Source organism: Aedes aegypti, chromosome 3 (assembly GCF_002204515.2).
Source record: "Aedes aegypti strain LVP_AGWG chromosome 3, AaegL5.0 Primary Assembly, whole genome shotgun sequence".
NCBI classification, from domain to species: domain Eukaryota; kingdom Metazoa; phylum Arthropoda; class Insecta; order Diptera; family Culicidae; genus Aedes; species Aedes aegypti.
The window spans coordinates 153,718,545-153,745,330 of NC_035109.1; the positions used below are offsets into that span (position 1 = coordinate 153,718,545).

General features: G+C 38.1%; 1 protein-coding gene across 5 annotated transcripts in view; it reads right to left on the minus strand.

Annotated features, from left to right (window-relative positions):
* Positions 1–206: 206 nt before the first annotated feature.
* LOC5564179 (phosphatidylinositol transfer protein alpha isoform) overlaps positions 207–26,786 on the minus strand; it is a 65,740-nt gene continuing 39,160 nt past the window's right edge. For 4 of the 5 annotated variants that reach the window (XM_021853568.1, XM_021853567.1, XM_021853569.1 and 1 more), the window contains 6 exons: positions 13,948–14,059; positions 13,711–13,862; positions 9,587–9,664; positions 7,452–7,561; positions 7,196–7,375; positions 1,523–1,794 (listed from right to left, as the gene is read on the minus strand). In XM_021853568.1, coding sequence (XP_021709260.1) covers positions 1,656–1,794; positions 7,196–7,375; positions 7,452–7,561; positions 9,587–9,664; positions 13,711–13,862; positions 13,948–14,059 — 771 coding nt within the window. In that variant the 3' untranslated portion in view covers positions 1,523–1,655. Of the gene's footprint in view, positions 1,795–7,195; positions 7,376–7,451; positions 7,562–9,016; positions 9,095–9,586; positions 9,665–13,710; positions 13,863–13,947; positions 14,060–26,786 lie in introns of all 5 variants that reach the window. The other variant, XM_021853570.1, reaches the window with a different exon arrangement.

Genomic DNA, 26,786 nt, shown 5'->3' on the forward strand with positions numbered 1-26,786 from the left:
CGACACAAAATTTGAGTTCTAACGATATGTTCCGATGGTGGCCTAGTTTCAGTGAGAATTACTCAGTTGTTGGTGTTCTAATGAAATGTGATACAAGTGAATGATAGCATGTGTACACTTTGGAAGGAGTCTGTTGTGATTGTGTGTAACACATTCAAAAGGAACAACATGGATATGAATCGAATTTAACAGTAAAACACAAGAAATCATTTTCCTCGAATTCCAATTTTAATTTAATAACATTTACCAAGTTCATTGGAACCAAATCTAATTTCTAGAACAGCATGCTTTTGTCTTCCAATCTTCTGTCCGGGGAAAGAACATATCATACAGAAATGGAAACAGACGACAGTAACTCACACGAAACGAATGCCCCGCCAGCAGCCATGCTGCCACTATTGTTTTTTTCCTTATCTAAGCTAATGGGGATCCGTTCGTCGTCTCTGTCGCGGCTCTGCTTTGCTTCTGTCTCCTTTGGCTGATTCAACCGCAAGTAATGTTAATGGAAAGAATTTGTTGTCTGCTTAGTTAACTTTGCCCTACTAGTAAAAGAGAACTGAACCTAAAACGCACGCGCGCGCAACTCATCCGATGGAACACACCGCCATCATCATCATCATACGATTGGACCTGCTGTACAATAGCTCATCGCAAACACACGCACTTGCTTATCATCGCTCTGGTTACTCACGCATGCCGTGCTGTTGGACAGTGCGAGGCCTGTCGCTAGTATGCTACATTACTGTCGTTAAATATAAGACTTTCGCGTTAAAATCAAGAAACAAAACTCGAACTAATCAAAACTTATGGGCGTAGGTGCGGGTGTGGTTGTCTGTGGAGTTAGTGTGTATGTATGTATATGTGAACTAAATATGTCAAGATAAAAACACGAGGGAACGATTTATCATGGGCGCGATTTGTGTTAAATTAGTTGCATTTCTAAAACAAATTTGACTAAATCCAGCATGGACTGAGTTCTCCATTCTCAACTCAACTCAAACAGTGCTTTCTCTCGCGTAAACTAGGAATATACTCTGGATCCTTCTTCATTGCTCTAAAGACTGTTTATATCCTACTTATAGGTGTTTTCAGTTTTAGTTTGTTGTTTTGCTTCATCACCAGAAGGATTTAAATATGTTTTGTTTGTTTAAACGTTTGCATCCATCTCCACTACTCGCTACGTGCTTTTTGCGTTTATCTTAAATATAACTTCTTTTGCATCTGTTCTAAACTTCATCCACGCTTTCTATATTGATGCCTAATAAGTTGCTTTTTCGTGTGTTTGTGTTATTCTTCTGTTGTTAAGTATGTGTTTGTGTGTTTTTCCGAGTGTCTATATGGATTCCTGCTTCTGCCTATCTTATGTGTATGTGTAGTGCACCTGCTGTAGGTGTGACTATACCAGTATGTGTGTACCTCTGTTGCTATAGTTGTAATTGTTTCATTCATTGTATAATTACTGTTGTTTTCCGCTTACGAGTCAGCCACATGGTAGATTTTTTGTTATTATATTTTGTATTTTCCAAGACAACTGTTAAACTGTCGATTATAATATCCGGTATCCAATTGTATTTCCTTTCCCATTCCCATTGTTTATGCCAAGTAACCAGGACCATTCTTAAACGACGCTTTCCCAAAACACGCTAGAAGACGGCTTAGTCTGTTTCAGCGCGCATTCCGCGCACTTCGCCGACGTGACGCTGTTTGTCCAGTTCCTCTTTGGTCTTGTCCTCCAGTTCACGGATGTCCTCCATGGTGAGCCCGTGCCAGCTGTCCATCCAGCAAAATACTTGTCTGCAAAAGGAATGAAAATTCATTATTGGTCCAGGTCATAAAAAAATCCGTATTCTGTTTAAATAGAGCCAGAGATATATGTGCTGTCACAATCGATGTTTACGTTTAAATACCTGTCTATCGTTCGGTGTATTGTTGCAAGATGAACCATCTCCACAGGATGATTTCAAATGAGTTTTCGTAAACTGCGTAACAAAAGGCCTTCCGCTGATTGTGGCCAGTTATGCCAATGCTCATCACATCATCTGGGGCAGCTCAGATATCAATTTGAGAAACTCCAGTCTAATGGAATACTTAAGAAGTACAAATCTTGGATTATGTAACATAGGCAATCGCCCAACCTTCATGGTATCTGCTAGAGATGAAGTGTTAGACATAACGCTCTGCTCGAATAGATCCAGTCATGAGTTGACGAATTGGCATGTATCAGATGAAGAATCATTATCTGATCATCGCTACATCTTCTTTGAACATTCAAATGTAACTGCGCAGACTTTGCGTTTCAGGAATCCCCGGTCTACAAATTGGGAACTCTATATTGAATTGTGCACTTATTAGCTTTGTTTCTTCCAAATCTTCGGGAGCAGATGAGATTTATCCTGTTCAGATCCAGAAGAGATTTTGAAAAAGCTACTTGTAAACAGTTTTGATCGTGGCAGGATATTACTGTGAAGTTTATCGTATGTATGAAGAAACGAAGAGTTTTAGACCAATCAGTCTAACCTCTTTTTTTTCTGAAATATCTGGAACGCACTATCGGATCATCACATTCGGGATGTTATTTTGCAAACATGCTTCTTCGTGTAAATCAACATATGCTTACCAATCAGGAAAATTCACAGTGACTCTTTTAAACAATGTTGTATGTACCGAATAGCACTATTCGGCCTTCGGCCGAATACCGAATAGTTGGAAAATTATTATACGGCCAAACGAATATTCGGCCGAACATTCGGCCGAATAATGACCTAATATTCGGCCAAATAAAATCCTAATATTCGGCCGAATAACACCCGGATATTTGTCTAATTTCTCTAATACTAAATTTGTAATCCTGGATAAAGAAAAAAAAAACGAGTTTGCTGAAGTAGGGAAAGCTTCTACGGTGAAAATTCTATTGCTATCTCTTTTTATGCATTTCATGTTTTGTTAAAGAATAACCCAATATACGTCACTAGATTTCCCTTCCACCTTTGGGAAGTGTTTTAAAGACATCGGAACAAACAGACAGGTGTCTCAAACCAAACAATATCGAAAGAATGGAAAATGCTAATATATTTTAATTGTTAATATTAACAGCATTGAGTCCATATGCTTCAAACTAGTCTAGTGGTATCTTACAGCTACAGAAAAATGATTATAAAGTACACTATGGCAAATATTTTGCATGGATTGATACAGAGACAAACAAATGTTTGTCATCGGATAGGTTTGGTTGGTGTTGAAACCTATGTTTGTCTGTTGGTTTATGTCTAGCGAAATATTTGCACATTTAGCAAAGCTTATAATGTTAGTTTAAGGCTCATTTGCAGAGAATGCCTTATGTATTGAGCAGCACCGTAGACACCTTAATGCCATAGATCGGAGAAATTCTCACATTTTTTTTTATATTTGGCATCAAACTCCTTTCATAGAATGCATGAAACGAAAATTTTAATGTATCATCATTTGACTAAATTCTTTGATTTTTTTTAACTTTTCTTGATTAGTTAATTCTATTACTATTCGGTCACTATTCGGCCTATTCGGAAGAATAACAGAATTTATTATTCGGCAGACCGAATATTCGGCAAAATCAAAATAATCGAGATATTCGGGCCGAATATTCGGCCGGCCGAATATTCGGTACATTTCTAAAAAATCGCTCAGGAGCAATCAGGTTGGGTGTTTTTTTGGACATTTTATTTATTTATTTCATGTCGTCAATCGGAAGTTGGTGAATTTTACGGCGAGTGATTGGAATGAAATCCTTCAGTTAAGAAGCACGAAGGTTTTCCATAGTGAAAATAAGTGCCCGGCAAAGTAAGTCACACAGGGGCCGGAAGGAAACTTGTATCGTAAAGTGGTGTAACTGGTGTCGATCGCTAAGCATTTGTTTAAAATCGTGTTCGTACATGCGATTACGGTGAAAAAGTGCAAATTGGATAATTGAACTAAAGTTATTTTAGGAAATACAGTAGTTTTATTGCTTTTTTGGTGTACAAGTGTACGAACCATAACAGCATTCACAAAATTACACTTGGAAAATTAATCTATGTTGCAGGTAAGTTGAAATATCCGCCGTAGTGGAACATTTTAAGATTGATACGACGAATACGGCGCTTACGACGAAGTACAGAGTGTCCATTCAAAATCATTTTTCCAATTCCCGGATTTTTCCCGGGTGCCTAAAACCTTCAAACCGGGTTACATCATGATCCTTCGGCATGACATTTTCCAGAACTTTGTTAGTAAGTGCTGGTATTTTATTCACCTTAAAAATTGTTGAACTAAACTACCGTAAAACTAAACATTACATATAATTCACAATTGGATTAAATGGACAAATTTAAAGTGAAATTTGCAAAAAAGTTACACGTCTTCTGGGTGAGAATCGAACTCACGACTCTCTGTTCACTAGATATGGCGCGTTACCCATAAATCACGAAAGGACTCATGGACGCAGAAGTCAATCTGAATTCGATGTCAACTCAATAATAACGTGGTCCTTTTTCGCACAGCGCATCTCTTTCGGAAGAAAGATGCCCATTCAAACAATACGCTTTCTATTGTAAATGCAATGCCTAGCCGAGAGCGCATTACCTTATGGTGTAGGGGTAACACGACCTATCTAGACCTAAGAGAGACTCGCGAAGAGGAAAAATATCAACGTCATATGCAGCCCAGAATCCCCTCTCACGAAACGTCAAATGCAGCCCACCGCTGAAAAAGTGAAAAGTATTGTGTTCAAAGTAAACTGTTATTAAAAACCTCAGTCGGCGGAGCAGTTTTTCCCAAAGTTGCTGATAAATCTAAGCAGAAGATTAATTATTTCTAATGTCTGCTACGTTTGCTGGCATGAAATTTCTCTCAAATGGCTATTTATGATTCGATGTGATGCAAATTCAATCATTTTTTGCTGAGAGGTTCATGTGAGGATTTGAACAGCATGCGCATAATTGGTATAAACACAAAGAGGAATAAGAAAAAAACTCAGCAATCACAGAAAAAGAAGACCGTCTTCGCGAGTCTCGTCTCAGATCTAGACCACTCAGCTGGTTAGCCGTAAACGATAAATCATTATTAAGTGTTGAAATTTGTTGTTTTTCACATTAGAATATTGCGCATTTCTTTCACCACTGGACTATCACAGAAATTTTTATAAGTGCGGAAACGCTAATAAAAGTGCACAATTGCATCAGGTGTCCTTGGGGACTTATTCTTCGTAAATCAATGAACAAGTGCTCTGAAGACACCAGGATTCAATGCGATCCCGCACTTTTATTCACACTTCCGCACTTATGAGGCCGCATGTCGCAGTCCAGTAGTGAAAGAAATACACAATATCATTTCATTTTGTATGTATAAAATTGACAATTTTTAAGCAATGCCATTTTAGTTACATATATATTGGATCTAATCTAACCGATAATCGGATAAATCCCGCAACTCCTTGCTCTAGAATGTTACAGAATTAGGAAAAGCATTCGCAACTTTATTGTTTATTTTTAATAGCATATATTCCAGGACTTGGTCTAAGCAAATTTACAAATTTTCGACCATTTTGTTTTCTTCGTCATAAGGGGTTTTGTCGGCCAAATCTTCTGGAACTCTGCAGTAAGATGCGCTTAAATTATAAAAGTGTTGATACAAATTTTAAGCCCAATAGTAGTTAGAAAACCACCCATGAAGAAGAGCTTTCGTATACAAGTCACCCTAAGTTATTTATGAATTATTTTTAATGATATTTTTAAAATACGTTGGGTTCAAAACGATATCGATTTGAAACAGATATGGATGATTTATTGGAAAGTCTAAAAGATCAACACTAAAGATCTTTTCAACAAACATGTCAAAACTTAAAATAAATTTCAGACCAGGGCTTCGATGTTTTAGATAAATCAATTCACATGTTTGCTAAAAACAATTACTTAAAATTTGAGGATCCGGTGAGAAGAAAAGGTATTTATTTTCTGTCGGGTAAACTTCTAAATATTGACCATAGTCCTACATAAGAGCGAAGTTTCAACGCCTTAGAACTCATTTCTCAAGAGTACCTAACGTATTTCACCATGAATTCATTAGGGATCTCCTAAGATAAAATGGCTGTCAGAGTTCACTGCAAATATGTAGTTATCTGTACAAAGACTCTTCAGGATCTTATAAGGTCTTTGTCATAGATCAAGCAGCCTAGTCAGGGTAATAATCCACACAAGTCCTAACCAAGAATAAGTATCTCCAAGAATCCGCCTAACAGGAACTCTTAAAAATTTTAACTTATTTTAACCCAGGCTTTCAGTATGAAAAAAACAAATTCCTCTAAGAAAATGTACCAAATATCGTTTTATAGCTTTTCGGCGACCACTTGGAATGTGCTAAGAATTTAATTAAAAATTAGCCAAGGATCTGTTGTAAAAATCTACATGACATTTTCTAAGCAATCCACCAATAAACTTTTTAATAATTTTCCAAAGAACCTTCCATTACCTGGCCAATTATCGCCTAAATTCCGGATTACCGCACTGATCTCACTTAGAACTCGCCATAAATCTCAATGAAACTCTATCAAGGATTTCACCAAGAACCTTGTAGGGAATAACAAATGCCTTCTTAGAACTTTTTCAAGCTTCTCAATTACGTTTCATATGATCTCCTTTGAATCGACCCTATATTTTGCCATCAGAAATTTTTAATTCATCGAACAAGAAACCAGTATAAATTGCCAAAATCTCTGAGAAACCGAAAATTTAGTTTATTAAAAAAACGAAATCGTTAACTATCTCTCTAGCATCTATCCAAAAAAAATAGTTCTCAACTGATAAAGATTCGTAAATCTTGTCTTGGAACTCAAGTGATATTTCAAATTGTTGTCTTCAGGTTAGACACGGGAAGTAGGCACCCCTTAACACTTGTCTAAGATTGTATCACTAAGAATATGTTTTACTTGTTGAAGGCTTATGGTGCTTCCATTAAAATTGTGGAAATTCCCGGGATTTTCGATAAATCCCGGGCAAGACCCTCCAGACTTTTTTTAGAGATAAAAACCTCTAGATCGAAATAGTAACCTGTTATCTAGAATCGAATTGCTTTTACAAGTAAAGGTGGAAAAAATGATTCAAAACTCATAACAGAAAACTTTAACACCGTTACAACTTCTCATTAAGTTCGCAAGCATGATATACGCCCGAGATCGTCGACTTACCGGTGGAAAATCGTGAACAGTCTTCGCTCTGATTTCTGGATGAAGTTCTCTATTCTCGACTGCAGTCCGAACCACTTGAACTCGCAGGTGACTAGCTTGTAGCAGGTCATCACCGGCTGAACCTTCTTCTTCCAGTCCGGGCCGACCAGCGGTCCTCGGCCGGTTTTCACCGATTTAAATCTACGGATAGATGGGAGAAGGCGATCGGTTAGTTCCACAGTGTGTTTTACGTGTCGAGCAGACTCGTAGTGATTACTTGGTAGGGTCTTCGCTTTCTTTGTAGTCAGCGGCAGTCACTGGATCGTTGGCAATGTCAATGTGTACCACCTCGCGCTGTTTCAGCTTCTCTGGCGGCAGCTCATGAGCCTGTCGGTTTATCGACGTTTGTGAAATACAAGATTAATCGAAAAAAAGAAAATGCAATATGTTATAATTTTTGAAAATATTATAAAGCCCTATAAATTTATTGGGGATTGTATAAGTTTAGTGACAGATATAATGACTCGCGTAAGTGAATGATGGAAAACATGCAAAGCTGAAAATGTTTAAGCGCAACTGTACAAATGGTTGAGATGGAGAAGGTCATTCAGAATTACAGTAGGTTTCAAATGAGACCAAGTAGACAAAAATTAGGCTAGGCATCTTAGATATAGTATATACAGTATGTACATTATCACGATTTGTCTTAAATTTTAATTAACGAAAACAAATGACCATCAATTCTAACCCTCCGTACGAAATTTCTTTGCGATTTTAAAAATGTTTCATCGAGGGAAAAGAAAGAAATAGAAATGTAAGAGGTAATTTTCAAAAAAAAAAATCCGTGTTTGAAAATAAAACTAGTACTCTGCATCATTTACCATTCCGAAACTAATCAAATAACCATTAGTTTCACATTCAACATTCGAAAGATGTAATATATTAAGCATTTTTCCTGTTATTTTGAAGAAATGTGGTATCACAAGTCACAATGATTTGCGTGTTCAATAGGCTTATCAAAATTTAATCAAATGATTCTATCAACAAACATTCAATAGATGTATTATTCGAGCAAGTTTGTAAAAAAATATCACATATGGTCCAGGTGGATCCGGATTTATTCTGGATTGTCTTGGGCTACCTTGGGAAATTGGCCACATCATCCCTTCAACGGATATCTCAGGGTCCTGATGAGCCAGACGGTTGCTCAGTAGACCGAGGGATATTAGGCAGTAAAGTTTCTGGGAATTCGTCTGCTAGGTGGCACTAATAATATTATTTTTTCAATTTTCTATAATTCAAGGTCCTGATGAGCTAGAAAGTTTGTGTTTCCGGAAAAGTTGTTCATTGTGTGGCCAATTTTGGTACCCCAAGACAATCCGGAATAACGATGCAGTGTACAGGATTTTATTTCCGGAGAGGATGATAAGATACCATATCTTTGGAATATGGAGAGCCAAATTAAAATGATGGTCATATTTTTTCGTTACCAGTTTCAGACATACTGTGATATCATTATTGTTAGAATTGTGCTAATTCAAAATATAAATATCTTATAACTACAGGCCTTTGAAAACAGTATCTAACTAAAAAGAAGTACAAAATCTAAATAGAAATAGGAAACATTGGATTGTTTTTCTTTCTTGAATGCATTTTGGCCGTTGGTTAGTTATAATTTAGCCCAAAGCTATAAAGACATTTTAAAAATTCATTAAGCAACATACTATGTCAACTTAATAATTGTAAGCAAGCTAAAAGCTACTTTTTTTTTCATGCTACAGGATATATTCTACCAGAGAGTGCAAGTAAGTTTTTTGGAACAGTGCAGCTGCAATCACTCACATTGTTCTGATCGCCGCCATCGGCGACGTGCAGTGATTCGATACAGATGATGAAATTTTCCTTCATGTAGCCGGGATTCTGTGATTGATGGTTAGTAGCATTGGGTTGAAGTTTCCACACCGCCACACAACACCCGAAGAGAGCCATTTGCGTCATTTCGCGCGCGTTTTTACACATGTTTGATTCCATTAAGTGGTGGGAAAGCAGGAATGATATAGGTGGGAGTCGCACATACACACGCACACATACACACACGCACATACAGGCACGCGCCCACACCGGTTCAGCGTGATTGATGAACCCGTGATTGGAGGTTTGTATTTTTTGTTTAGTTCCGGGACCAATTTGAGCATTAGTAAAAGAAAATCGCACACACCAAAGCCAGCACACCACACCAGAAAGGCAGGGTTCAGGGATAGTGAGGTGTAGTTATTAGTGATTGAGTTCCGTGGGAAGCGTTGTATGAGTTGTAGGGATATTTGTTCGCATGTAAAGAAACACAGAGAAAGAGCCGGAGCCGGGAAAAGAAAAACAAATGATTAGATTTATCAAATCGTCTGGATCACTTACATTTTCCATCTCTCCATCGCCTTCGGCGTGCAGCGTTTCCACCATCAGCATCATCTTTTCCTTCATCCATTTGGGGTTCTGTGTTTGTGTGATTTAAGGAGTTTCATAAGTTTCATTTTCTTATACATTTTTAATGCAACAATCGAACTATTTTGTCCTACGGATTCGAGCGCTCGGAGATCGTCCAAGCGTAGAAATTAAATAGTAAGTTAAACAGATTTAATCTTTCTTAGTGTACAGAGAGACCCAACTATTTAGAATTTGATCAATCGCTGTGCTATTTTTAGCAAATTTACGTAATTTTTGAAAGCCTAGCAAATCAGTCGTAAATTACTGAAATAAAATGAGACAACTTGTCAGGTTAAATGTAATTCGTCTTTCTAATTTAAACCAATTTGTTCACTGACTGTACCTAAACCGTTAACGCCATAAATATCCCACAATTGTGCTAAAGTCGCCATATTGTTATCAATAGTTACGTTCCCATAATATAAACACAGTTTCAGTAAAAAAATAAAGTCTATGGTGAGGATCCAGAAATTCATCTTAAAGGTGTGTCGTTGATATCTGATAGCTCCATAGAATTAATGTTGTATTTTATTAAGACAATATTAATTTAGAAACAGAAGGTGTTATAAACAATATTTTCGTTTGGAAAAGTTCATCTCTTTTACTGCCAAGGGAGGAAAAAATTCCACTTACTACAAAGGGTCCAGAAAAAGTAAAAAGTCCAACTATGATATTGCATATCTCCTTATTTCATTTCCGGGCTATTTAAGATGAAACATCTCGGAATCCAAAGATGGCCGTCACAATGGCCGATTTGTGCCCCTACTCACGTTTTAAAAGGCACCAAACTGGAGAAATAGTTGGCAAACGATTCTGATCTTCTTATTTTAAGCTTTCTGCTAGTGCACAAAGCCAAAATAAAAAGTTCACTGTTGTTGGATGCTTTCTTCGTGAGATTTGTGCCTTTGAAGTTTCAGTGCAATCTTAGAAGTTGATTCCAAACTGTTTCACCTTAAAAGAAGCTTTCAACGACCTCTTGGAATGGCGCTACAAAACAAAGTTACAATTATTTGTTTTGAGATCAGTTCAAATATAGCACCAGGAATTTCTTCAGTAAAACCTCCAGATATTCCGTCGATGGGGGTGACAATTGGTCTAGGGGGTGAGATTGGGTCAAAACGGAAAAATATGTTTAAATTAATAATTCATATGTTAGAGAACATATTATTGCACATAATTCATAACAATATACATTTTTAGAAATAGTAGTTTTTGTTTACTACATCAATAAACTTGCATATTAAAACTAGATAAAATTTACAACATTAAATTTCTCCTGTACAAAGTATCACGCATGTACTCTAGCCTCTATCGTTGTATAAGTAGAATGTTGAAAGTCTTTTCATTACACATCACAGGTATTTTCCGGAATCTGTTTGATTTTCCCACAAAAAAAATATTTTTTTTCGGTACGATGTCTAAAACATTGAAAATGGGGGTGAGATTGGGTCATGCAAGAACGATAGTATATGAAATTCCAAGTCAACTTTTTTGACATTTTACGGTGCCGGGTGTTCTCTTTTTTCATTAAGATGTGTTTATTATTTCTAAATACAGCATTGCTGAAACATCAAACAAGTCTACTTGAGTATTCCGTGCATTGAATAACAATACAACGCATTTTGACAACTTCTCAAACCAGCAACTGTGTTTCGTGCGCAGCAACATCGTAATTTTTTATCAAAAGGGTGTTTTACTTCTAAATTTGATTATTTATCAGTGTTTTCATATTATAGAAACATCTCACGGAAGTACAAATGAGTTGGATCGCTGAAATACTGGGATTATGACGTCAACTTCTGCCTGAAATTTATTGATCGTGGAATGTCGCACCGAAATTTAACTATTTGCGAAGGTTTAAAATAATCACTGTTTCAGTCCACCTTTGCGAAAACTGAATGGGCTTTATAGCAATGGGTATGAGACTTTGAAGACAATTTGAGGGAAAAACCAAGACAATGTATGTAAACTTGACGATAAAAGTTGGGTTTACATATTTTTTCTCATAGCTCTTCAATTTTCAGTATAATCTTTTTTTTAAGTGAGTTTATCATACTTGTGAAACATCTTAGATAGCTTTTTGTCTTGTTTGCATCGTTTTTTGTAATATTTTTCAGTTGTGAATGGTTTAGAAATCATATTCTCAAAAACAAGTTATTTCAATTACAGTGACCCAATGTCACCCCCTCTATGGGGTGAGATTGGGTCATTTTTCATTCAGTTGTGGTGCCGCTGTGAATAAATATTTTTCTTTAATTTTTTGAACAGTTGTTAATGTACCATCAAAGTACATACACACCAAATTTGAAGTTTATTGGTGTTAAATTGCGATAGTTATTCAAAAAATAAATCGCACATATCCCTTTTTGACCCATTGTCACCCCCAACGACGGTATAAAAATTCGACTTTATATCAAACTATTCGTTACAGATTTAGTTAAGTCAAGAAATTAGTGCGGCCCGCGGGTCGGATTGATTTCTGCTTTTGACTACATCGCTAGTAAAGAGTTTAATATATATTTGAATTTTTCTACATGAATCAATAAGATATAATACCACGCTTTCATTTGAGATATAAAAATCTTAGATCGGACTATTATTACGAACGCGGCAACCATTTGAGTCAAAATGAAGCTGAAAAGGTTGGGCAGGCCTGCTGTAGGAAGTCCTCCGAGGATAATTGCAGGGATTTCTGCAGGAAAATCTCTACAGGGATTTATCTACAAAAATGCCTGGATGCCTGCAGTAAATCCATCTAGATTCCTCGAGTAAAATTTTTATTAAAATTTCTCCGGGAATTTCTTTAAGGATTCTTCAAAGAATCGTTATAGATATACCTTCAGGAATTCTTCAAGCTATCTCCCTATCTCGATGTGATTTCATTCTCGATTTTCTCCGTATGTCGATTTGCCCATTATCAAAGGTTACTAGACTAGATTTTAGGGATTCAAAAAAATTCAGTGACGAAATGACGTCTGCTTGTTTTTAATTGTCCGGGCAACGAAGTGATTTTCAATCTAGTATTCAATAAAAATATGCTCTATGTCTCGATCTCTCCCTATCTCGATGGTCCCTTCGATATCGAAATGTGCAGAGTCGACTGTAGCATCAACTAGAAGGCTCCCTAAACGCCGGTTTTTTCTTTGAAAACATTGAAAACATGTGTAGATTTTCCTCAATTAGAGCATTTGTGAAACTATAAAAAAAAATAAACGCTGGAAGAAATCCCTGAAGAAACATCTGGAGGAATTCGTGGTAATTTTACCTTGGGACAATTTTTGAAAGCAAACCACGTGAAAACTACTTATCAGTACTCAACTGCCGAAGGATTTCCTGGGTAAAATATTGGAGGAGTTCCCTTGAGCAATCGCTGGCAGAATTATTGGAAGAATCCTTGAAGAAGAATGTATGTATGAAGAAATTTATGTACTCACTGAAAGAACATTCCATTTCTCTTTCCCATAGAGCTCCAAAGATTTTGACGAACTCGAGACAAACCGAGTCATTTGAATAATGTAAAATAATTGTCAAAATGTGATTCTATGCTCATTAGATTAATCTTAAAATTAACTGAATATTTCAATAATTGAACTGGTAATAAAGTTAATTGTTCAATCTCTATTGACCCATTTTTTTCTTGATAGGTTTAGTGAGGAACACGCGCTAACAAAATACGATTAAGGAAGCTAGAACAGTAACCAGCGCAACGACAGGAAATTACTTCCAGATCATTTGCCAAGGCTACGAACCCGGTCACGCAAAACTTCCAACCACCAAATAAACGGGAATGATCCTGTTTCCTCCTTTACTCCTATTCCCCCAACACAAATCGCGATCCAACATTCTAGGGTAGTGTTCTCTCTGTACGTTTTTTTTTCGTTAATATGAGCCAACCTCACTCGAACCGCCAAGAGAGTGAGGATGGATTTTTTTCGCTCCCGTTTCCCATATCGAAAAGTTTCGTGCCCTTCCGGAGGAGCTGATGGCTAGAATGCTTCCAGGGATGAGATTATTTGTTTATCCACACGCTACACACGCTATCACTATATACATACGGTAATGACTGTCCGGCAGTAGGGGTATGCATTCCAGGCTTCCTCGTGCACTTCCAGCGATCCCTTGGGCGCTAGCAGTCGGATGAAGGCGGGAACCTTCGAGGCCAGGTGATAGATTTTGTAGGTGTACTGACCGGATGAGTATTTGCCTCCTGGGTAACGTGAAACGAAAAAAAGGTTAAAATGTATTACGTTTGGTTTGGTTGGACCACGTGGGACTGGTGGTAAGGAACTCACCCAGCAGTGGGTAGTTGTTGAAGGGTTCATTTTTGAGCACTTCTATTCCCTCGCCGCCTCCGGTTTCATTTTTCGACACCTCCGCCACTGAGTAGAGCTGTGCAACTTGATACTGTAAAGGAAAGGACGAAACAAAAAAAAATGTGCGAGTTAATAATCAAGCTCTTGTTATTTGCTAACCCAAAGCGGTACCCCCACATGTATCCGATAACAACGATGACTAAGCAGGGCTAGTAGCAGGTCTCGTTTTAGGGACTTGGTCACTGTTTTAGTGCAAGTCTTGAAAAGGTCTCTTCCAAAGTAACAGTTTATGTTTTATTTCGTTCTATAGGATTGTACCCCGTTTGGCATAAAGTCGTTTGGCATAAGGTCGTTTGGCATAAAGCCTTTTGGCATAAAGTCGTTTGGCATAATGGTCGTTTGGCATAATGGTCATTTGGCATAATGGCCGTTTGGCATAATGATTGACTTGAAATAAATATCGGCTTTTTTTAAGCTTTTACCGAGATCAACACCACCGAGCCCACAGCAAAAAAATTTGGTAGGTTCTGAACAAGCGTGGTGTTCGTTCAGAGATTATCCGAGCTAAGAGTTTCAAAAAATGTTGTGACATTCGTGACGAGTCTCTACATCTCAGAACATAGAGTACCCTTGAGCTTGTTGCGATATACATATTTGAAAATAGTAAATTGGCAAGGAAAGTTCGCAGTTATTCATCAAGGGAACGCTCATAGAATGTTTCGATGCATATCAAGCTCTGTCCCAGTTTGGACGTAACACTCGCTGAAAACTACTTGATAAAAGAATGATTTTTTTTTTGCAAAATATCAAAAGCTCTAATCAAAAGATCTATTAATGCGACTTAATGCAAAAATAACCTTTATACGAGAGCAGATTATTTTTCGTTTAAAATGTTTCAGACTCTAACGCAAAAAAAAAAATCTTTTCACAGCACAGCTCAAATGAACAACACATCTTTAAAAGAAAATATTTGTGGCAAAACTTTTCAACGGTTCAATACAAATTTTAATTTTGGAAGTGTACATCAAAAACACCGTCTATTATCGAGAAAAGGGAAAATTTGTGATTGAAATAATATATTTTCCAGCATATCTCGTAAGGAGATCACGCGTTTGCCCCGAAAAAAAGTATGTATAGAATATTGGCAGGTTCCGAAATAATTATAATTCTAACCAGATGTGTTGGCAGGAATTGATAATAAAAATGGTTCACAATAAGCTTTACTAAATAATAAAATTTATAACAGTATAATCATAAAGAACAGCCTATTTTTAAAAGAAGGCAAAATTTACAATTAAACCAATACAAGAATTGACGCCAAAAATTATTGCGGCAATGACTAGTTCCCCTGAAAAGTGGTGACGAGAGAGAACGATAAACAGTCAAAAGAAGGAAGTATTCTGTCATTCTTGTCTATACACATGTTGGCAAAAATGATGAAGACGGTAAAACTCGAAAGAACCGCCAAATAAATAAAGAAGGTTGCATATTAGATGGTCAGTTCGTTCACCCCCTGAAATGTATATAGTAACGACAATTATGGGTGCTAAAAATTTTCCGGGGGAGTGGGCTAGTCGAGGAAACGGGATATTCGGGAAATGGCATTTGGGGAAACGACATTCGGGGAAAAGTAGCACAACCCATCAAAGTAACTGCAGCAATCGATTTCTCTTTTCGCTGATAATTTGAGCAGATCAATGTTATCGATTGCCGCCCTTTCTATACAAAAATACTTAAAAAATATAGCTCCAAAGAACAGCCTATGCATAAAAGAAGGAGAAATTTAATGAAATTTGAAATCAACAGTTTTTATACCTATAATAATGGTTACATCATATTTAGGAAAAAATAGAACAATTAATAGAAGGGTAAATTTGTGCTAAATATATAAAAATCTTCAGTGCAAAAATTTGTTCCAATAGCGAAACTAAAAAGAAGAATTAATACATAAAAGAAGGGTAATTTCAGGATAAATAATAAAATACTATTGGCAATAACTTTCCTAATGTGCTTAAATTTATTCAAGAGCGAATGATTGTTGAATAGAGTGCCATTTTGTATCAATTGACTCCAAAACAAGCCTTGTGTCATCAGAAAGATGAAATAGAAACGTAAAAACGAAAATTGAGAAATTTTTGGTTTCAGACTCATTATGCCAAACGACTATTATGCCAAACGACCATTATGCCAAACAACCATTATGTCAAACGACTTTATGCCAAATGACCATTATGCCAAACGACCTTATGCCAAACGGCTATATGCCAAACGACTTAATGCCAAATGACCTACCACCGTTCTATAGAAGGTTTCTATGGCCAATTATTAACAATAAAACTCATAGCCTTATCAAATCTACCTCGATTGTAGCATGGTGAAAGGGCCCACTATTGAAAACGTTTTTATAATCAATTTAGGAGCAGTAATAAAACTATAATGAAACCTTGTCGAAGAATTATTCACACTGTATAAAGGAATTTGGGCCTTCCTTAGACGAGTGGTTAGACTCCGCGGCTACAAAGCAAAGCCATTCTACAGGTGTCTGGGTTCGATTCCAGATTCGTCCAGGATCTTTTCGTAATGGAAATTTTCTCGACTTCCCTGGGCATAGAGTATCATCGTACCTGCCGCACGATATACGAATACGAAAATGGCAACTTTGGCAAAGAAAACTCTCAGTTAATAACTGTGGAAGTGCGCATAAGAACACTAAGCTGAGAAGCAGCCTCTGCCCCAGTGAGGACGTAATACCAATAAAAGGTTTTCAAGTCCACTTGAGGAGTAGTTATAAAACCTTTTAATTAGGGTTGTTGTGTTTCTTGGCTGACTGAGAGAAATTTTCAACAATGGTGTCAATCTGTCGAGCCAAGATACTGTTTTATTTATTCATGAAAAAAACTAAACGGTCAAAGCGAAAATAAAATGCATAGCTAGACGCGTGAAATTTCATCGTGGATATTAGTGCTTCAGAAGCGGATACCTAAAGCGACTCTGAATTGATCTGAATTTAGTCTATTACATTGAACTTCAATAGCAATAACCCTTTTGTTGAAAATATTAAAGGCAGTAGATTTGTATGCAATTTATTATTAAAGAAACAATTCAATGTCGACGTACTTTTATGAAAACATTCACATAGCGGTCGCCTAGAGGTAAAATAATGAAGATTTCAATAGTACCTAATTCTTGAAAGCCAAACACTCAGTCGCAGCCAGCCATGTGACTAGAGTTTGATTTATAACCTATTGGATCTTTCGGGCGGTCTGGTAGAAAATCGCCCATCCGGAAAGGGTGAGGTCAATTATCGCAGTAACGAAGCATGTTTTGATTCCCTCGGTGGGTAATTGCAGTTAACAGTATACATATTTCTAGCCATCTACAAAACGACGGATAGCTTCCACAGTGAAAGCGTAGAATCAAGAACAGGAAAGCGAGAGATCACTTTCATCTACCTGCTGAATATGTTTATGACATTTACGCTCACGATTTAATTTAAACACCCACTTCTTGGGGCAGGAAAACGGCATCAGATTTGAGAATATCCACCCACGTTGAATAGCTGGTTAAATACATGACAAGTGCACACTAAGGAGTGGAGGTTTTTCTCATTCAAGAATGGTAGCGGTTGAACTGAACTTCAAGTAAGGATTCCGTTCCATGATATTCTAAACAGAACTTACTAAGTTATTTTAGCTTCATGACATGAGTTTGTGTTGACAAACCGTATGGACAACTAAGTGAGAAATAAATTATAGTTCTAGTCAAGGAAACCTACTACGAGCAGTTAACAGAGAAATTTCATATATTAATCACTTTATTCGAAACATCTATTATACCAATCGGCTTTTTGCAGAATAAGCCACCCCTTTAATCAATAACTTGAAATATAAAAAAACTGTAATATAATATAACATCAATCAAATACGGTAACTGACTAAACATAAAACTACCTAAGCGAAAAAAGTATGATCATCTAATATTCATAACTTTGTGAGTTTGTGTTTGTCATTGAAATTTTGAATATAATAGAAAGTGCACATTACACTTTGAAGTAGTTTGTTTATAAGGATGGCTCATAATGACAAAACTACACAAACCTTAAGTTGCACTCCCCAATTTTGTTCATTTGAACCCCTTTTTTTGTTTTTTACAAGGGGGAAATCTGCAAACAGATCTCCTCCCAGACAACCAGAATGTACATATAACTGAATCACTTTTTACTTTATGCGATGCTTATATGCGCAAGGTTTCACGTATAAGATGTCGCGAAAATGCCTTATACGTACAAAAGTGGAGGCGATATGCGTACATATTTTATATGATGAAAAATAACACGCATTGTATTGATTTTCTTGCGAATTAGTCTGTACTCTTATGCGACTTAATTTATGATAACAAAGTTTATTTGACAGCTGCTACGAATTGATCCGACTTACTTTGTATAAGTATACGGGACGAAACGGAATGTACGTATGAACTCATAAAACAGCGTTTTATGCGAGGAAATTCATCGATCAAACGATTTGATCCACCATTTAGTGCGAGAGTGATGGAGTTTGTTCAAATAAACGACTTTGGTCGCATAATGCTATGCGACTTCCGGTTGTCTGGGCTGAGAAGGTAACTCAGGGAATGCGGGGATGACGCACCAACGACGACCCTCTAAAACCAGCCTATGAACTGTGCTTGAGCAATTCTTTTAGAGAAGTGGTGAACAGTGCATCGACATGACCCTTGGACTCAGACCCTTATCTTCCCGGAACCACCTTACGGTATTTCGAGCTACTAGTTTCGGTGCTGCAGTCTTGGGTAATCAAAACGACTGTTTTAGATTTTTCCCGACGTTTCGACTCTAATCCGAGTCTTCTTCAGGGGAGACTGTAATTGGGCTTGATTAGTGGTAGGATTACATAGATTTTAAGTGACTTACATTCTGTTTAGTCGTATTTCGTAAGGTGTAACATAAAACTGTCGGTGTCAAGTTTGGGGAAATACATCGGCTGTGAAAACGTATTTTAATATTATTTTGCATTTGCGATTGGCTTAATTTTTAACCTACATTATTCTATTAAGTGAACTGTAGCTTATGTTTTTTCAAAGTTTCACTTAATATTGCCAGATCTATGCAGTGTTGGATGAGTGCTGTTTTTTCTTTTAGTGTTATTATTTCCATATCTGTCTTGGTGTATCCTAAATCTGTCAACCTGTTTAGCTTATTGAGGTGTGTTTTGTGTCCATACAATCTTGTTTGCAGTCTATTTTGCGTCATACCTATGTAACAATGTTGACAGTTGTTGCAAGGTATTTTGTACACTATTTTGCTTATGTCTAGTTTGTTTACGGGGTCTTTTACTAGTGTGTGGAATTTGTTGATGGTTTTGATTTGTTTGCATGCTATGACAATATTATTGTAATCATTACTGAGGATACGGACGATACGTTCTGAGAGGCCTGCTACATATGGGATGGATCTGTACATACGATTTTCCTGATTGTTTGTTGTTGCTGGATTTTCATCTATTGCTGGGTTGTGATGAGGTCTGATGTCACATCGGGGTTGTGTCACATCGGATGCCAAAGAATCGGTTTTGGATGAGTTCAACAGACACGAAGAGAGATTACAGTTCACATTCGAAACAGAAGAAGATGGAAAATTGCCCTATCTTGATATGACAGTAATTAGAAACCAAGATCAAACCCTCCAAACTGAATGGTTCACAAAATCAAATGCATCAGGAAGGATGCTAAACTGGCACTCCTTCCACTTAACAAAATACAAGCACAACGTAGCTAAGAACTTCATCCACCGAGTCTGCTTTCTGTCCACTGCATTAAGCATCGCAGCAAAGAAGGAAATCATTCAAAAGCACCTAGCAAACAACAACTTCCCCAGGACATTAATAAACAGATTATTCCACCGCTACATCACTCAAGCCAACAACCAGCAGACCAGGATAGAACCAGCCACCATCACTGAAATACCAACCACATCAATTCACCCAATAACGAACATGGTTTCCAATCCAACAACAACAATTTCCAAATTCAGCACCTGAAAGACAAAACTACAACTATCCAGGAACACCACCATCTATCCAGACGCCAGATAATTCTCCACCAATTCTCTGCTATCAACTGACCAAACGACAACATCCCAAGAAAATCCACAACAAATTTCCCTCCCCAAAACTTCAGTTCCTTCAGATCCAGACATCAGACCTCAACACAACCCAGCAATAGATGAAAATCCAGCAACAACAAACAATCTGGAAAATCGTTTGTACAGATCCATCCCATATGTAGCAGGCCTCTCAGAACGTATCGTCCGTATCCTCAGTAATGATTACAATAATATTGTCATAGCATGCAAACAAATCAAAACCATCAACAAATTCCACACACTAGTAAAAGACCCCGTAAACAAACTAGACAGAGGCAAAATAGTGTCCAAAATACCTTGCAACAACTGTCAACATTGTTACATAGGTATGACGCAAAATAGACTGCAAACAAGATTTTATGGACACAAAACACACCTCAATAAGCTAAACAGGTTGACAGATTTAGGATACACCAAGACAGATATGGAAATAATAACACTAAAAGAAAAAACAGCACTCATCCAACACTGCATAGATCTAGACCATCGTTTTGATCTGAATCGTACAACAGTGTTGGATAGTAGTAGAAATACAAATACATTAACATTCCTAGAAATGTGTCACATAGTGAACACACCAAACACAGTAAATCACCGAACAGACATAGAAGGGTTAAATACAACGTAGGGAGCCGGATCCAATTCTTGGCACTTTTGATTCACTTCGGCAATAGGGTTTTTTGAAAGCCACTGAGCTCATATTTGGTTACAATGTGCGTCGTATCAAAGTGCTTCTTATATCAAAGTTTCGCACAATTCGGCCGAGAAAAAACCCCCATGCCAAAGTGAATCATGGAAGTGCCTAAGTAGCTCTGCACCCTACGCAGCCATTCTAAAATTTATGGGTGAAATGTTTCAAACCTGAAACTAATCAATCAACCCACCATCTTTGAACCAATTGTTACCGCCTTCACAAGTGCAGTGTAAAGTAGTGGCAATATTAAGTGAAACTTTGAAAAAACATAAGCTACAGTTCACTTAATAGAATAATGTAGGGTAAAAATTAAGCCAATCCCAAATGCAAAATAATATTAAAATACGTTTTCACAGCCGATGTATTTCCCCAAACTTGACACCGACAGTTTTATGTTACACCTTACGAAATACGACTAAACAGAATGTAAGTCACTTAAAATCTATGTAATCCTACCACTAATCAAGCCCAATTACAGTCTCCCCTGAAGAAGACTCGGATTAGAGTCGAAACGTCGGGAAAAATCTAAAACAGTCGTTTTGATTACCCAAGACTGCAGCGCCGAAACTAGTAGCTCCAATTCTCCCACATCAGTCAAAATCTCCTCGCTTACGGTATTTCTTCGGGGAGGGACCAGTGCATATAGCACAACACGTGTAGCAGAAGTAGCCTAGGCAAACTGCTTCTCCTAGCCGACATAAACAATTTTACAAGGGACCAACCTCGGCAGGGCTAATCCTCAGCAGCCAACTCTTGGTCGGCGCGCTATAGGCGCTGCAATTCTAACATGATGTGAGTGACAGCCGTAGTTACTGCATTCCAGCACTCGGCATCCGCACACATTCTCTCTATAATATTGTCGGGGAACGTGTCCCCTCCGCATGTAGTGAGCATGCAACCTCTCACAACAATGAAACGGGGGCAATCGAACACGGTATGCTCCGCTGTTTCCTCCACACCAGCACAATTGGGGCACGCAGGAGATTCTGAGTGCCCGAACCTATGCAGGTACTGTCTATAGCAACCATGTCCTGACAGAAACTGCGTCAGGTGGAAGTTCACTTCTCCATGGTTTCTACCATACCAATCTGACACATTTGGTATTAGCCGGACCCATCGGCTACCCTTAAGGGAGTTATCCCATTCCTGCTGCCAGCTTCTGACCGTTTCCTCTTTACACGTGTCGCGGACTCCTCTGGTACCTCTTTGGTTGAAGCATTGAACATCTTCCTTGATGATGAGCCCGATGGGCGTCAACCATAGCCATAGCCGTATGATGCACACGGCCTCTTTAGATACCGTCCGGTATTCACTTGCTACTATTAGGTATGGAAATTTTTTCTTCATACTTGCAGAAATGGAAGATTTCTCCTAATGCATCCAAAACCCAACTAATAATATTCCCATATAAACCAAAAGCTCTTTATTTGAAATCTTCAAGAAAACATGTTATCACGATGAGAGGGGTTCCAATAAATTGGTCAGATGAAGTTAAGTATCTAGGAATAAGAATTTAACTTTCAAAAATCACATTGAGGGCATTCAAGCCAAATGTAATAAATATGTAAAATGTCTCTTTCTCCTTATTAATAGAAAATCAAAACTTTGTCTTAAGAACAAGCTTTTGATATTCAAACAAATTTTCAGGCCAGCCATGTTGTATGATGTACCAATATGGACTAGCTGTTGTAATACCAGAAAGAAAGCTCTGCAGAGAATTCAAAATAAAATTTTGAAAATGATTCTGAAGCTTCCTCCCTGGTATAGTATCAATGAGTTACATAGAATATCCAATGTTGAAACATTGGAACAAATGTCAAATAGAATAATTAATAATTTCAGGCAAAAATCGTTACAATCTTCTATTGCCACGATTAATGCGTTATATGTTTAGGTTAAGTTAGGTTAAGTATATTCAAAGCGTTTTTTCTCTCTTATAAGCAGGTGAAATCAACTCACCTGTAAAAAATCTGAACTGCTACGGCAAATGAAATGTAATATGTTGTTAACAAAATGTTAATGAAATCTTAAATTTGTTTTACCAAATTAGGATGATAGTGTTGTCTAATAATACAAAACACCTAGATATAAGAAATGAATGTAATGTTTGGAATGAATAAGGAAGGAGAGTGCGGACTGTCACAACGGTTAGATCATTATATTTGACACCTGATAACCCCTGTGACCGCTAAGTGCATATGCAAAGTGTAAAAAAAGGGTTTAAGCAGCCGATCACCTGAGCCGACCATCAGCCGCCTTCGCAAATCGAAGTGCCGAGAAATTAAAAGCCAGATCATTCGCACCAATCATCCAAGTAGCACCACCCGTTGGCATCGGGTAATAATCAAGATCAACCTTTCAATTCGGGCCCAGTGGCGTTGCCCGACTTCCTCAGTAGGAGGATTTGCCAGAAAGCCTGGCAGAGACCTCATTCTGAACTGTCCATCAAGCTCCATTCCCGTACGGCAATGGAGGGCTTGAAGGTTGGTCTTGCACCCGCACGTGGCCTTATAAGGAAGGCTTCCCCAGACTGCATTGCGGAGGTCCCTTCACGAACCGGTCATCTAGCTCCGTTCTTGTACTGCTTCGAAGGGCTCTGACGGTATCATCCTCGATTTCGGTGGCCTACGAACCCGACGCCCAGATTGGACATTGACACGTGGGGATTGACCACCAGTCTCTTTGGGAGCCTCTGAACCCCGCCATGCACCCGTAGCATCAAGAAACCCTTCTAGACCCCGTGCAAGGTATGTCCATGACAAGGCCTCCCTCCTACATACGTCAGCATGAGCTCGAAAGGATTGAAGGTGTTTATAACAAAAGGTTTTGGATGATCTAGCCTTTTGTACTCACATAGTTACCAAAAGGGGATCTTGACGAAACAAACGGTTCTCCAAAACATAACAATCTTCCAGGATTCAAAATTATGAGATATTCTTGATGAATTGATCTCCATTTTCTCAAACTCCAAGGAATTCTTGGAAGATCTTAACTTGTGTAGCCCCTAGGCTGCTCAATGGGGGATTTTTGAGTTGGGAAATGCTGATCACAGGGTCGCTTATTCTTAATATTACCGTTATGTTGAGTAAACCGGTCGCTCACCTTTAGCAGGAGCTGCATTCTAACCGCCAGATGTCAGTTCCGTTTCTGGACCAAAGTCAATAGAATTCAAGGTGAAAATCTTATTTTTCCAGCAGACTACCCAGATCGAGGCGTGAATGCCCCTTTTTGGGCACGGGAAAGCGAGCAAAATATCAAAAGGGTGTATATAAACCAATTGCGGGGTTTTCTAGTAGAAAATAACCACCAAAACTTCTATCTTACATGCCTACATTTATTTTGCCCCTTTGGGCAAAATATTGCGCATTTGGTGATGGTGGATGTTGCTGTATGGTGGCTAGCTTGGTGGTAGGGTGGCTATTTGGCGAAAGTTGATGGCTGACGCAGCGAATGCGTTGGGAACCTCTACGCAGAATGGTGGTGGTTGGTGTCATACACGGACGCAACAATAATATTCTCGACGAAGCGAATTGCTGGAAAACACGGACGCAGACAATGCGTTGGGAACCTCTGCGATGGCCGTTTCCATCCCCAATCCGGCTTAAAGAACTGCCAAATCCCAAAATGGAGATGATGGGGAATGGTCTTTAAAGGAAATCTTCCGCCCGCAATTCCAGAATCCTCCAGATGACGGTGGCTTGGGTCCGGATATTGGAATATTGTCCAGTTTAGACCGGTCCAAGAGGCCTTGGGAATTTCTGTGGATGCACAAAAGAGGTCCTCCGGTTCGGGACCCCGAAAGTCAAAAAGAAAAGGCCCAGAAGTGGACCTTTTCCTTTGAAATCCCATTCAACAATACAGATTGAACCTTTTGTTTGATAGTTTCAATTGTTTTGGCGCACTTTTAACTATTTATCGTACTTTTTTAACACTTGCCGTACTATTCGCTTGTCAATGAGATATTGTTCGTACAAATTTTGCATATTTTCTGCAGGAGTTGCACTTAATTCAGTAAATCATTTTCGAACGTTGGAAACAAGTGCTCTCCATCCTTCATCTCCTTCGTTGCTACGCAGCTAAATGCGTGTACGCTATTCCGACCATAATGGGATTTGATTTATGATCAATTACTAAATGATGTGAAAATATACCTTATACATACATATATGGACGGATGTTACATGATGGTGTAACACATGTAAGCATCGTTAATCAAACTGTACTGCTTGTTGTCAACTAGGCTGTGTATGATTAAGTGAACAATGTTTATGACAGTAACGATTTAGATTGCAAGCTGAAGCAGAAAATTGTGAACAACGGATCTGCGGTTAGTAATTGTATGCGTCGCTAGATCAATGTAATATGACGAAAAGTTTCCGTGGGCTTCTGCTCAACGAGTGGGTCGTAGACAGTACTACTTGGAATTTCCTTAAGGTACAACAGCTTTAATAAAGTACCAAAATTTTGAAGTCACAAACCTCGCGAAAGAAGCATTAAACGACAGTGAAATATGTATTTTAGCTTTGTGCACTAGCCGAAAGTTTAAAATAGGAATATCGACTTCGCACATTGGTTATTTCTGCAGATTGATGAAATCGTGAGTAGGGACATAAGCCGGTCATTGTGACAGCCATGTTTGGATTCAGGCATGTTTTCTTTTCATTCTGATGCAAACAGGAATGCAGAAATAACTCGTTCATATATAGCTGAATTGTATTATTCTCCACAATGATAACAGAGTACAATTTTCCAAGAATGTCGATTCCTAATTCGAGCTTATCTAGGTTTAATTTGTGATAATTCAACTACCCTTGTCAGTGTGAACGCATTTGGTTATAGATAACCTGCATCTCCATATAAAGTAGGCAATTGAACTGAAGCGAACTGTATCGGCAGTTTCTCGCAGACATTTTTATAGCGCAATCTCACGTTAATTGAACTCATCGTCGTCGCTTTTGTGCCATTCAACTTGAGGGCATGGATGAGATGGCGCACAGCTAAATGATGCTCACTATCATAGACTAATTATGCTACTCGGAAGATGGTCACCCCCAACAAGATGACAGACTGTCTGTGTCGTTATATATCTCTATCCATCTCTTACAGGAAAATAGCTGGATCTGTGTCACCGAAGACAAACGTGCCATCTCATTCCGTACACAGCTAAAAATAAATAAATATTAACAACAATACCCAGCGCGAAATGTAAATTGAACTCATTTCCCTCAATGTGATAAGTTGATCAAGGGGTATCGGACGCGAATCTTATTCGCTAGACCAGACTTCAAATCTCGGTCAAACTTTAACATCGTTTTTGAAAACTTCTCAAACCGATTCTATTGATTGCTAGACTCCAATTTTATGCAGCTATACTACATTTGCGACGGGACTGATGTGCAGCCAAAATGACGTGATATTACAGTTTTTTTTTGCTGTGTAAATGGTGGCATGTTTCACCCTGAGACCATGATATCGTGCGTTATCTTATCAGATGAAAAAAGTATCGTTAAACCGAACGAAACCATGCGGTGGCGGTGCTTACTCATCGCAGATGTCGAAGAACGTTCGGTATCACAGCTGTACCTGTCGTCGCTCTAGCTAAGTATAATCATTATGTCAACGATTACGCGGTTTGGAATTGATTATGACTTGGTGTGTTAGCCTATCGCAGAACGATTTTGAGGGTGCTTGATTGCGTAATTTTGATGGGAATATTTCGTGGTGCGTACAATCGATCATCAGTTATTTCAGCTAAGGATGGCTTTTATAGAAGAACTACCATACACAGCTTCTATAGCAATGTAGATCATAATGCTTGATCCGTTGTCTATACAAGAAAATAACAAAGTATCTAGAATCGATGATACTTTTATCCAAAAAAAAAATTTACACGCATGTTAAACACAGTACAAGCGTGGTTGCTTTTTCAGTGATTATTTGCCCGGCTGCTCTTAGGTTAATACG